The sequence below is a fragment of the Bos indicus x Bos taurus genome, chromosome 4, assembly GCF_003369695.1.
Source record: "Bos indicus x Bos taurus breed Angus x Brahman F1 hybrid chromosome 4, Bos_hybrid_MaternalHap_v2.0, whole genome shotgun sequence".
Classification (NCBI taxonomy): Eukaryota; Metazoa; Chordata; class Mammalia; order Artiodactyla; family Bovidae; genus Bos; species Bos indicus x Bos taurus.
Window position 1 is genome coordinate 34,103,369 of NC_040079.1, and position 14,716 is coordinate 34,118,084.

The 14,716-nt window shown below is 36.5% G+C and overlaps 1 protein-coding gene across 4 annotated transcripts in view; it reads right to left on the reverse strand.

Annotated features, from left to right (window-relative positions):
* Window positions 1-14,716, reverse strand: part of CPED1 (cadherin like and PC-esterase domain containing 1) — a 328,240-nt gene that overhangs the window by 198,179 nt on the left and 115,345 nt on the right. For all 4 annotated transcript variants that reach the window (XR_003510710.1, XM_027539149.1, XM_027539150.1 and 1 more), the window contains 2 exons: window positions 10,242-10,374; window positions 8,057-8,225 (listed from right to left, as the gene is read on the reverse strand). Coding sequence is in view for 3 of the 4 variants with exons in the window: in XM_027539149.1 (XP_027394950.1) it covers window positions 8,057-8,225; window positions 10,242-10,374 (302 nt within the window). In the remaining variant the exon portion in view is untranslated. The remainder of the gene's footprint in view (window positions 1-8,056; window positions 8,226-10,241; window positions 10,375-14,716) is intronic.

The window sequence follows — 14,716 nt, forward strand, 5'->3', positions numbered from 1 at the left end:
TCACCTCCTTCTCTCCCAAACCCTAAGGTTGATGAATTATAACCAAGGGAACTGTCTCCTCCCAAGACTCTTCTACTTAAGGGATTAGGGAGTGAGATTCTCAACACAGAAGTCACCTGATATCATAGTGGCAGAGAGAGATGATGAAAAGTGCTTTTACAATGCCTGGAACTCACCTTCAGCCCTCTTTTGTCGCTGTTGTGGGTTTTTAAAAACATTTATTTATTCGGCTGCCTCGGGTGTTAGTTGCAGCAGGTGGGACCTTCCATTGCAGTGCTCAGACTAGCTGCGATGCACAGGCTCAGCAGTTGTCGCGTGCGGGCTTAGCTGCTCCACAGCACGCGAGATCTTAGTTCCTCAGCAGGGGTCGAACCCACGTCCCCTGACTGGCAAGGTGGATTCTTAACCACTGGACCACCAGGGAAGTCTTCCATCCCCTTCGGATTTACCTGGCCTTCCCCTGATATGATAACTACAAGAATAAATAGTATCTGAAGGATAACTTAAGCTCAAAGAACAAAAGAGGGCACACGCGAAAAGTACAACCACCTCGAAAAGAAAGTAATAAACTAAATGCTACATATCATGCTTCTAAAACCATGCTTCTAAACCACAGGGGCTCTGTGGCAATGGATAGACACTGGACTTTAAAACTCATGAGCTAGGCATTCGCAGCAACATGGATGGATCTAGAGATTGTCATAATGAGTGAAGTAAGTCAGAGAAAGAGAAATATGATGTTGCTTATATGAAGAATCTAAAAAGAAATGATACGAATGAGCTTATTTACAAAATGGAAACAGGCTCACAGACTTAAAGAATGAATTCATGGTTACCGGTGGAGAAGGGTGGGTAGAAGGGAATGTTTAGGGAGTTTGGGATTGGTATGTGCCCACTGCTATATTTAAAATCGATAACCAACAAGCACCTACTGCATAGTTCAGGGAACTCTGATCAATATCGTGTAACAACCTAAATGTGAAAAGAATTTGAAAAAGAATAGAAACATGTATATGTATAATGAAATCAGTGTGCTATACACCTGAAACTAACACAACATTGTTAATCACCTATGTTCCAATATAAAATACGAAGCTAAAAAAACTATAAAAGAATAAAATTAATGGGTTAGGAATTTAAAATAAGCATGATTAATATCCTCATATTAGAAATAATGGTCGATGGTAGGGAAATGAAATGTAGAAAAGGATCATTAAAAAGAATCAAGAGGAAAAACAGTAAGAAATCAACTGCTGTAAGTAAAAACGTACATAGTTCTCAAGTTGAGAAGGCAATGGCACCCCACTCCAGTACTCTTGCCTGGAAAATCCCATGGACGGAGGAGCCTGGTGGGCTATAGTCTATGGGGCCACAAAGAGTCAGACACGACTGAGCCACTTCACTTTCTCAAGTTAAGGGGTATTAGCATATGAAATGGAGAAGGAAATGGCAACCCACTCCAGTGTTCTTGCCTGGAGAATCCCAGGGACGGGGAAGCCTGATGGGCTGCTGTCTATGGAGTCGCACAGAGTCGGACACGACTGAAGCGACTTAGCAGCAATAGCAGTACATGAAATGAAGGGGTCGAAATTTGAGCAGAGGAAAATACTGTGGCAAAAATATTACAAAAAACAATGGAAACAAATTCCCCAGAATTAAAGAGTAAAGACTTCAGGCTCAACTGAAAACACAGATAAGAAGCAAATCTAGGAGGATGCTGTGAATAATCAGGGGATGTGAAGGTGACAAATTCCTTGATAGAGTTTGATTATGGCTTTTTATTTTAAGAAAATACCCCCCCAAATGATTATTTCAATCAGAATTTTAAAATCTACACTGTGACGATGGAATGTGGAGAAGTGGCATAGACAGCAAATGACATTCGTCATGAGGGGGCAGAGTGGAAGGTACTAAAATTTAAGAACTTAATAGGAGAAAATAAGCATTGAGTGTATGTCTCAAATGAAGGATATCCACAGTATGTTACATTCAGAATATATAACTTTTAAGCTAACAGAAGAAAATTTCATCTCTACAGTGAAAAACAGAAAAAGATATTTTAAATGAAACGAATGCACTGAAAAATTTAAAAAATAAGACAGTAGGAATAAGTCCTAAATAATCTATGCAAGTCAATTAAAAATCATAAATTAAAAAATGAAGATTCTCAGATTGGGTGAAAATAATAAATTTCAAAACTCTACTGACTATTAAAAAATCCATTTACTACAAAGACATATCAAAAGGGAAAAATTTTAAAAACATATGCAAAAAACAAAAATATAAACCAAAAGAAAATTCACAAAAATCTTAACATAGACTAAAATAGAATTTAAGCAGTTGTATCCTAAGACAAAAGAAAGCTAAATATACTGGCTAAAGGAACTATGGGCTTCCTAGGTGGCGCAACGGTAAAGAAAATGTCTGCCAATACAGGAGTCTCAAAAGACATGGATTCGGTCCTTGGGTCGGGAAGACCCCCTAGAGTAGTAAATGGCAACCCTCTCCAGTATTCTTGCTTGAAAAATTCATGGACTGATGAGCCTGGCAGGCTACAGTCCACAGGGTGGCAAAGAGTTGGACACGACTGAGTGAGCGAGCGCACGTGCACAAAGAGGAACCCTGGAAAAAGACGTTGTAGCCACCATAAATAGGTAACAAACAACAGGATTGCAAAATATTCAACTAACAGGATGACAGGGAGAAACTGACCAACGATTTTAGTCAGCGATCTTAACACATTCCACTTAGCAACTATTAGATCAAACAGGAAGAAATCAAGTATCTGCAAAATATGATCAATAAGTGAGCCTTTAAATATATATAGAATTCTATAGCCATGTAGAGTTTTTGTTTCTAAGCACTCATGGAAAATTCTTTTTTTAATATAAAGATTATTAGTCAATAAAATAAAGCCTGGATAAATTCCAAGATACCAGTAGCATACAGGATTTGTCCTCTGATAATAATGCAGTAAATGAGGAATTCATAACAAAAGGATAGCCGAAAAAGAATCCTTTCTTTATAAATTGAATATGTTATCAAATACCTTGAGCTAAACAAGGCAATCATAAAGAATATTAAAAAGTAGAATTAGATAATTCGAAATTTATGAGACATTACTAAAGCAGGACATAAAAGGAATGCATAGCTTTAGCCATTTTTGCTAGGAAACAAAAATGTTAAGCATCAAGGAGGCAAACATTCCAATGAGAAACTAAAAAGGAACAATAGAGCAAACAAAATACTAGACACCAAGAAATGATGCAGATAACAGCATAAATCTGTGAAACTGGGAACAGCAACACCAAAATGATGAAAAAAATTAACAAAGTAAAAACTTGTTTCTTTAAAAAGATTTAACCAACCAGCAGAAAAACTTCTGATAATTTTAATAGGAAAATAAGAAGAAAATGCATCATGCTTATCTACAAAGGATAAACTGAAAAAGATGCAATAGCTGCAAACACAACAGATATAAAAATAAAAACATTATAATCTATTATACACTAAAGAATTTAAAAATTTGATGAAATTAGTAACCCCTCCCCAAAAATACCAAACTGTACATGAAGACATTGAGAACTTAAAATCAACCAAAATGTTTTCAATAAATTGAAATGTCAATGCTGTTTTTAAAAAACCCTTCGAATCTTATTTTTTAAAGAGACGTACCAAATTCTTGAGGGCAGTCTAATTCCTCTCTTATATAAGCTGATCTAAAAAAACTGAAAAAGAGTGAACATTATCCAGCTTAATTTTATGAAGCTACAAATAATGTAAATTATAAAAACCGTATGAGAAACATAAGAAAACATAAGTCCACATCATTTATGAACATAGGTATAAAAATTGTAAATAAATCCAACAGAGTATTGAAAATAGTCCAGAATAATCAAGTAGGTTTTATCTCATTTATGCAGGGAGTTTGTAATCAAAAGAAAATCTAGCAACAAAATACACCAGATGAACGTGAGGATAACCATGATTAACTGAAATGTAATGACAGACCCACTGCACTTAACTGTACTATTCTCCTTGCTTTGGCAGAAATTGTAAAGGTTAAATACAAAAAACCCACTGTAAGCATTTTACTTAACAGAGAAACCTGAGATGTGTCCATCTTAAATGATGCTCAACTCAAGAACACTATGAATTCTACTTTTAAAGATAGTATTGGCTATCCTGGACAACATTAATCAAGAAAAAGAAAAAAAAAAGGAAGAAGAAAAGATAGCTAAGAATTAAAGGGAAAAGAGATTCACATGGCTTTATTTGCAGATAAAATATCTAGTAAAACCAATGATATGGATAGTGAACTTACTGAAACAAGTTTATCAAACAGAAGTTCAACTCTAAAAGCAGAATTTCTCTATCCTAATAATGGGCTTCCCTTGTGGCTCAGATGGGAAAGAATTCGCCAGCAACGCCTGCAATCCTAATAATGGGCTTCCCAGGTGGCACTAGTGGTAAAGAAGCCACTTGCCAGTGCTGGAGACAAAAGAGTCGCGGGTTTGATCCCTGGGTCAGGAAGACCCCCCAGGAGAAGGAAATGGCAACCCACTCTAGTGTTCTTGCCTGGAGAATCCCGTGGACAGAGGAGCCTGGCAGGCTTCAGTCCATAGGGTTACAAAGAGTCAATCACGACTGAAGCAACTTAGCATGTATGCACTATCCTAATAATAACCAACTGGAAAATATAATTTAAAAACCAATATCAAAAAATACTTTAGGGAATCTCGAGGTAAACTTAAGCAAGACTATATAAGATCTCTGTGGAGGAAAAAATAATAAACTCTAACAAAGGACAAATAAAATGACCTGAATAACAGAGAGACTTAATATTATGAAATCAATTCTTCAAAAATTAACTATAAATTCAATGTTATTATATATTGAAATTTCAGTAGGATTTTAAAAGTATACTTGATATTCTAAAATGTTTATAAGGAAATAAATGTCTACCATATAGTTAACTTAATCTTGAAAAGAAAAAGTAAAAAAAATGAGCCTCCTCTGTCAGCCATGAATAAGTATTTATATTGCTAAAATAATAAAAACAAGTGTGCCAACTGAAACAGAACAGAAATCCCAGCGGCATCCCCGTATACAGGTGGAATCTTATACAGTACATGTGATATCGGATTCACAGGGAATAATAAGTTTTTAGCTCATGAGAACCAATTATATAGAGAAAAAACTGCATCAGAGGTGGAACTCTAATTGAATTAAATATTTATATGTCCAGAAAAAATTATAAAAGTAATGGAAAAAATGGAGAAGTACATCTTTGTGACTTAAGAGAAAAGAAATGATTTCTGAGACCAAATTTCTGAAGAGGAACCATAAGGAAAAAATTAATTTGATTAATCAGCTGAAAATTTATAATCAAAACAGAACACTATAATAAAGTTCATAGATGACAAATTGAGCTATTTGCAAGAATGAGTTCCCACTTTTCACTTGATGCAGCTGGAAAAGGTCAAATGTTGGCCTAATTGTTGCGGCATGGAAATGGATATATGCATTCTGAAGGGCAAACTGGTATTATTTAATTCTATCAAATGAACCCCTATCTTATGACCCAGCAATTCCAGCTTTGGATATGTATTCTTCAGAAAATGATAAGCAGGTTCATAAAGAGTCAAACAGAAGGATTTGTACATTTTAAGTATTGTTTGCTTCAGCCAAGAGTTGAAGCAATCAGGATGTCTATCACTGGAGCTGTGGATAGGTAAAATACAATGCAATACACATTAGCAATACCATAAATCAGTGAAAAGTAACACAGAAGATGTATACACAGCAATGTGTATGGTTTCTTCCTCAAAGTATGCAGTGCTGCATTTAAAAAAAAAAAGGTTAGAAAAAAATTATCTAATATAATACAATTTATATACTAAAAATACTGACATGTATAACAAAATAAAGAAGCTTATTTTACAAAAATATGCACAAAAAGATACACATTAAGTCATCATAATGATGGCCTTTGAGGGGCTTCTGGGCTCAGACGGTAAAGAATCTGCCTGCGATGAGGGAAACCCAGGTTTTATCCCTGGGTCAGGAAGATCCCCTGAAGGGCATGGCAACCCACTCCAGTATTCTTTGCTGGAGAATTCCAAGGACAGAGGATCTGGGTGGGCTATAGTCCATGGGGTCACAAAGAGTGGGTCACGACTGAGTGACTCACACTTGAGGGAAGGAGAATTAAGTGGGAACTGGGAGTAAAACGTGAAAAATAGAACAGATAAAACAAGAAGATTGCACACACAGATGCTGCAAGTTCTACAAGGACAGGGATTCTGATCTCTGCTCAACAAACATTTTCCAAATACATGAACGTGACATGAGTTGAGGAATATGATTCTTGTATCTCTCTATATCCAAGTTCCAATTACTTGGTTGAATCATAGGAAATTGTAATTTTTTGTAGGTCACAATTGTCAGCAATTTCATACAATTCAATTTAACAGAAAAGGGCAATTGGAGAATAATTAATTAAAGGTTCTTAGGGAATATAAATAGCCACTGTGAAGACTTGTAGGGGAAAACACAAAAGACAAACCAGATTAGATTCCAGTTTTTCATGATTAATTAAAAATCATATATACTGATATACTGATTATTGTCCTTAAATTTAACTACCCTTAAGACCTAAATCATCAACACCATTTCCTTACAATATCAGTTATCTATTTTACTAAGCGATGTAACCCTTGCATCTTTTATCATGCTTATCTGTTTTTTCATTGACAATATTTAAACGTGCCTTTTAAAAATCTTTCACTTTTGGAAGATTTTCCAAAACTTAAAGTGTAGTTTATGTAAGATAACTTCTGAAAAGTATCAATTATAGCCACTTTTAAATCTCTTGAAATTATAAGAGGCACTTGTGCCTTCTCTTTTTATTAAACCATTTTATTCTTATTAGAATACAAAAATCTGTACATATTTAATGTATACAAGATGATGAGTTTAGAGATACGTATACACCCATGAAACCATCACCGCAATCAAGTTATAAACATATCTATCCCCTCCAAAAGTTTCCCTCCATCCTACCTATTTGTTTAGTGATAAGAACACTTAAAATCTATCCTCTTAGCAAATCTTAGTATTATTAACTATAGGTACTATACTGTAAGTATATAGATCTCTAGGACTTATTTAGCATAACTGAAATTTTATACCCTTAGACTAACACCTCTCCAGCCCCTGGTAACCACCATTCTATTCTTTGCTCCTCTGAGTTTGACTAGTTTAGATTCCTTCTATAAGTGGGATTGTGTGGTATTTGTTCTTTGAAGGCATTTTGTTTGATTTTATAGAAGTAATTGTTCAGAAAACAGAAAAGAGGAAGTGGGAGGAAACTGAAAGTAAGCACGTATGTATTTCCTCTTACCTGTGATTTGGACAATTAATTTTGTAAAATCAGAAACTCCTTAAAATTTATCAAATATACTCTTATTAGGCTTAATTTTTGACTGAGCTAAGCTGAATTACCTCTTAAAACTAAACTTTTTGGAGGTTATTATTAAATTCTTCCCTGAAAACTTTCTCATCATGCTTTATATCAGGGCTCACTATGTCAGGCATCCTTGAGAGAGGTGTTTTTTACTCAACAAATATTCCATATTGAATGGCAAAATGAAATAGGCACTATGCTTCCTAAAAATAAAGCAAAAGGCATAAGGGCAAAACTATATTTTCCTTTGTTGCATTGACTACATTTTTCTTAAGTAGAAAGTCAACTCAAGAAAAACAGACCATAGCTGAAAACTAGCTTTATAATGGGTCAAGGAACTGACTAAAATGATAAATTGAGGGGAAAAAAAAAAAAAAGATGTAGCCTTTGTGATCTCGAGTGAAGCTGTTTCTAGGTGATTTTTGAACTACATTTATTAAATGAAAATCTCTGCTTGCAGCAATAAAATGATACAATCTTTGTTCCATGGGAGTTGATAATCATAAAGGTCAAAAAAAGGCAACCCAACTCACTTTATTTATCTTCAGTATACTTTGTGGGAAATAACTGCTTCGATGGAAATTTTACCTTGACAGTGAAGCGTTTTTTCTTTGGTGGATTCCAAACCATGCCAGTTGAATGAATGAATGCACGCAGAGGAGTTAAGGATGTCACCAGTACATATGCTTTAAGAATTACAGATAAGTCTTTGGCTCTCAAGAGTGTTTCTTGTGGTGCAAGGGCTGTAGTTTGATTCCTAAAAAATACAAAACAAAATTAAAGCTCCATAATTTGGAGTGAGTATGTAATTTGTAAATTACCTCAGCACTTTGTACACCCTATCTTTCACTCCTTGAGCCCCAGCCTTCAGTATATGGGCTTCCCTAAACAAAGGCTAAAATAATACCAAAAATAAGGTTTAAAGATCTAAAAAAATGTTAACATTAGTCACATCTGGTACCATCCCAACAAAAGAGGTACATATAAAAGTTTAGGAAACCCCTGAAATCTTCTTGTTCTGCCCTTATCTACCTTAGCTCTATCTTTTCCTCTACAAGATATTGTTTCTCAGTAGTGGACAGATAATGAAAAGTATGCCAAAATACTTTCCCCACTAATTTGATTCTACTTCTGGTGGCTCAGACGGTAACGTGTCTGCCTACAATGTGGGAGACCCAGGTTCGATCCCTCGGTTGGGAAGATCCTCTGGAGACGGAAATGGCACCCCACTCTAGTACTCTTGCCTGGAAAATCCCATGGACGGAGGAGTCAAGTAGGCTACAGTCTATGGGGTTGCAAAGAGTCGGACACGACTGAGCGACTAAACTTTCACTTTTCACTTTCATAATGCACAGGTGGCGCTAGTGGTAAAGAACCTGCCTGCTAATGCAGGAGACATAAGAGACGAGGGTTCGATCCCTGGGTTGGGAAGATCCCCTGGAGAAGTGAATGGCAACCCACTCCAGTATTCTTGCCTGGAGAATCCCCATGGGCAGAGGAGTCTGGCAGGCTACAGTCCATGAGGTTGCAAAGAGTTGGGCATGACTGAAGCGTCTGAGCATTCATGCCAGCAATAATCTACACCACATGATCATTAAGGGTTAATTTAAGGATGAAGTTTCAGGAAATACTTCAGTCTAAAAAAGGAAAAAAAAAAAACACCACTGGTTGAATATTTTGTGATGAAGCAAATAGACTTTCATCATGTGTGTATGTGTGTATGTGTGTATGTGTGTTAGTCTCTCAGTCGTGTCCTACTCTTTGCAATTTGACTCTATGGACTATAGCCTGCCAGGCTCTTCTGTCCATGCAATTCTCCAGGCAAGAATACTGCAGTGAGTTGCTGTTGCCTTCTCTAGGGGATCTATCTGACCAGGGGATCGAACTTGTGACTCCCGCATTACAGGCAGATTCTTTACCGTCTGAGTCACCATGGAAGCCCACGTCCATCATAAATGGTACCAAAATGTATGTATGTGTGTGTGTGTGTGAATCGATCAGTCATGTCTGACTCTTTGCGACCCCATGGACTGCAGCCCACCAGGCTCCTCTGTCCATGGAATTCTCCAGGCAAGAATACTGGAGTGGATTGCCATTTCCTTCTCCAACCAAAATGTATAGCTATTTTCTCTTCTGCAGCCTATTTCTGTATTTCAATTATCTAAGTTCGGTCAATGAAAAGAGAGTGTTATTTCATCTTTTGAAGTCTACATAAGCAGAAATACATATGATTCTTCAAATACTAGCTAAAAATTATAAAATGACATGAGGCAAACTGTTTATGCCTTGGATAAGATTATTAAAATCTCTCAGTTTTTCACTGTAATTTATCTACATGACAAAATCATTTCCCTGGAAGCAACTTAAGTAAATTGGTACCCTACAGTTGTTTTCTTAGAGCCCTAAAACAATAACTAGAAAAAAATCATTCAGCCATACTCAAAGACTAAGGCATGTTATTTGAATATAAAATGGAAGTTAAAATTTTATAGTTTCACACTGTCAAGATTTTAAACTCAATTTCCATTAATGTAACTTTCTAGATAAGAGTCCTGTTTACCCGAATGTTTATTTTATGGCAAGAGAGGTTTGAATTAGTCTAGAAGAAAACAGACGGTGGCATTCTTTATTAAGAAGAGATAGTTGAAAATTTATGTAACAGAACCTAAAATTTCAAACATGTAAAACCCCTAGATGTGTCTAGTGCTTTTTTTCTTATTGACTATCTTCTAAAATGCATGCCTGGTGTAACAATTCAAGATGATTAGCTTACAGCTGTTCACGTCTCCAGTCCCCTGGTTTCCACATCTGCGACTTCAGTGTTTTTAAAAGGTGACTTGAAGTCCTCAGCTTTAATTGTATGCTCTGATTCAGACACACAGAAGGGCTCACCAGAAGTCGCAATTCTGGAAAGATTCAAAAGAGCAAAAGACAGTCATTTTATTGTTTCCTTTTGGAGTGACTTCCAAAATAGAGTCTTGCTGTGTTAACCTCCTGGGTCCAAGGGAAACAGGCAGCAAAATTTCTCTCCCTTCTGAATCAAGGTTAGATCCATCAAGCATGAAGGCATGTTTAGACAGGCCTTTGCTTAGTGGTATGTTCTCTTACCATATACTAGTAAAACAATTGTAATAACATTTAAATTTTCTTGCTCAGGAGGGGAAATAGATATAATGTCTCCCTCTCCATCCCCAGGAGGGTCTATCTTCTGTACAGCTAAGAGATGCACTCTTGAATCAGGGAATGGTGGTGTAGGAACTGACTTCTGTTTGTGATGAGAATACTACATAGACAACTTGAGTTGACTTCCTGACAATGCAGTCCTTCAAAAACAGAGTTTGTCATGCTTCTTGACCTTGATAACCTCAAGAAGTGTTTCATTATTTTGTAGAATATTATTTGTGCTTAGTTGCTCAGTTGTGTCCGACTCTTTGAGACCTCATGAACTATATAGCCCACCAGGCTCCTCTCCTCTGTCCATGGGATTTTCCAGACAAGAATACTGGAGTGGGTTGCCATTTCCTTCTCCAAGAATATTATTTAGTGAGTTTTTTAAGTGTATAAAAGTAAAAACCAACAATGATGACTTATTTATGAACACATATTGATAGAAGGTAATTCTGTATATCCATATCAGCATATACAGAATTACCTTATACTTCTTAATGGTTTGGGTGTTCCATTTAATGAATATATTTAATTTAACCATTCCCTTATTGCTGTGTATTTAGATTATTTTTGTAATGTTTTTTTTTTCTTCTATTTCAAAAATACCATAATGAACACTCTTAACATCTAATCTGGTGTACTTTTACAAGTTTATCTAGGGATGAATTCAAATCTATATGTGTAATTGTTGGGTCAATGGGTAAATGCATTGTAAATTTGATCAACATTACTCAATTGCCTTCTAAAAAGGTTGCCCCAATTTCACTCTCTCCAACAGCATATTAAAAGTTGTTGTTTCCTTACTGCCAGGTCACAGAGCTTTATTTTTAAATTATACAATTTATCTAGCTCCCCAAATAGAATAAAGCCTTTAAATCATTTCGCCCCTCGTGCATGTTTCATCAATACTAACACAGTCTAATTTAAAATACTTCATGCTCTTAAGTAAAAGTCAGCAGAAGTCAAGCTGTTCAATGTATTCCCATATCTCATTATTTAGCACAGTGTGATCTTTCTCAAAAAATGATAGCCTGTTTGTAAGAGTTCCTTATTAATGAAGTTCTAATATATCATAATAAAGGAAATATTCAAATTGCTTGTTTCTGGAGGTGACAAATGAAGAGCCATTAAGGTAATTTCTTTCCCTGAGCATCACAACTACAAGAGAGTTTAAGCATTAATACAGTCCTTTACCTTTGCAGTAAGATAATAGGTGTTCTTACCCCCGACCCTCAACCCCCCGCAACTAAATAGACATGGGTGGTTCAGTGGTAGAATTCTCGCCTGCTATGCAGGAGGCCAGGGTTCAATTTCCGGCCCATGCAGCTACAGGGGCCCCTTGGGCTTCCCAGGTGGCTCATATGGTAAAGAATCTGCCTGCAAAGTAGGAGGCCTGGGTTTGATCCCTAGGTCAGGAAGTTGTCCCCCAGAGAAGGAAATGGCAACCCACTCCAGTATTCTTGCCTGGTGAATTCCATGGGCAGAGAAGCCTGGCGGGCTACAGTCCAGGTTGCAAAGAGCTGGACACGACTAAGTGACTAACACCTTCACTTTCCCTTTTACCTTTGCTACCAGGAAGCACAGCACAAGTTTGAAGTCCAAGCAGAGGTGACTTTGAAAAACCTAAACATATTAAGTGTTTCACCAAGGTAGGAGCTCAATGGTTTGAAGAAGTAGTCAGCAAATATGTCAAAAGAATACATGATTTCATGTCATCTTAGTTCAAGTGGAGAAGCCTAAAAATGTAGTTGAAGAAATCCAATGTAGGAACTGCCAAGAATATGTCAAATTTCCAAATCAGCCCCTGAAGCTGTGATTGAGTAATCAAATTGAATATTGACTAAAGTAAATTTTACCTTTTGTGATATATATATATATGTATATATGTATATATGTGTGTGTGTATATATATATATATATATATATATGACATTCCATTATATCATTCCAGGTTTGGAGGTTACTTTGAACAATTCTAAAACAAAAATCAAACAAAAATCCCCATAACTATAATTAGACCTCCCCCGACACCTAAAATTATTTCATTTCCCATGATTACAGCTAAAAATTAAAAATAAGTTCCATCAATATCTTTTAAAACTGCAACTACATTTTATCAAGCTTTAATAAATATGTGTGGAAGCTTTAAGTATCCTAAGTTTTTGTTTAACAGAGTCAAAAATTTGTTGGTAGTCACTATAACCTATAATGTTATGGCATGTGTGCTAAGTGGCTTCATGTCTGACTCTTTATGACCCCCATGGACCGTAAACGTAGCCCACCAGGTTCCTCTGTCCATGGAATTTTCCAGGCAAGAATACCGGAGTGGGTAGCCATTTCCTTCTCCAGGGTATCTTCTTGACCCAGGGATCAAACCTGGGCTTCCCACACTGCAGGCAAATTCTTTACCATCTGAGCCACCAGAGAAACTCAAAACCTTATTGGGCATATCTGTCAAGGTCTTCTCAACAGACCAGTTCAATCACTTATTTAAATATTCCCTTCCCCTTATCCCTTGACCCTCAAATACGCAGAGGAGCCTAGAAGTCTCCTACCAACAATGTCAAAACCAGCTTCTGGGTTTGGAAGGAATTTGGGAGATGAGGTGCTATTTAGTCTTCTAAATGGCCTTGTAGTTCATTAACGTGCTTATTTTCAGAAAGTAATTAAATACTGAGGACTCAGTGTCCAATTTTCAGGTTTTGCTACCCCACACTTTGAGTTCTCAATGGGTAGCAGATACAGATGTGAAGTATCATACATGCTCTTATCTATTGACTATTCTTGGCTTATCGGAAAGAGTCCTGAAGCCATAACTTGACTGCTCACTTAGAGTAAAAAGGAACAATTTGTTAGAGATGCATGAAGACTGCTCTTTCGTACATTCTAATATCTGGTTGTCTGGGTCCGAAGTACCTGCTGACTTTTGTGTTGTTTTCTATAAAGGAAGATTAACCTTGGGGTTTCATTTTACTTCTTACCAACCAATGATTAATGGGCTTGTGACAGTGTCAAGGAGTCTTCTAGAATACAGGATGTCCTTCTCCAGGAATCTTTTGAACTTCCCACATCACAGACCATAAGACTGATACAAGTATGCAATAAATATCTGTTGTAGCAATGAACTAGTTTGGGGAGGGGATGGTGTTAAGCTAATGTGCAGTTGGAGAACAGTGAGCATTTTAATGTATTCAAAAGATTTTATTTGGTTATTTATTCTTTCACTTCTATGTGGCATGTAATTACATACATCATAGGCAAAGACTAAACACTGGAAAACACTTGTACTAGCAAAGATTAGCTGCCAAATTTACATTGTGTTTGATTTAATGTTTTACCCCGTGGCTAATAATGAATAGGAAAGTGATAGTGAAAGTGTAATTATATTTCACAAGTGTTTAAATATTGTCTTGCATTTCATATTAGGAAGCTAAATTTAGCCAGTAATTTCTTACTTTAAAACTTCTAGCGAAGATAACAGCCCTTAATTAACAATTAACAATTGGTTTTGAGATTAGAAGTGTAGATAAGTGTTTATGAATGTATTCACTGTTCTTCCTGCAGGAGGGCGTTTACAAGGCTTACTCCTTAGCTTGCAAGATAGCCTCAGAACTTTCATGTACAGCAAATTTAAACAGAACAATTGATATATGTACAAGCTAAAGTCATAACCAGGAAATGACTCTATCAGTCAGGGCACGGGGAGAAAACAGATGGATGACAGTCAAAGGAATAAGCCAAGACACTACCAGAGACTAACTAACCAAAATAGATAATCAACAAGGACCTACTGCAGAGCACAGGGAATTCCATTAATACTCACTACTCTATAACAGGGCTTCCCAGGTGGCACTAGTGGAAAAAAAAAAAAACGCTTGCCAATGCAGGAGACAAAAGAAACTCGAGTTTGATCCCTGGGTTGGGAAGATCCTCTAGAGAAGGGTATGGCAGCCCACGCCAGTATTCCTTCCAGGAGAATCCCATGGACAGAGTAACCCAGTAGGCTATAGTCCATAGGGTCGCAAAGAGTCAGACATGACTGAATCAACTTAGCATGCACACACTCTGTAATAACCTGTA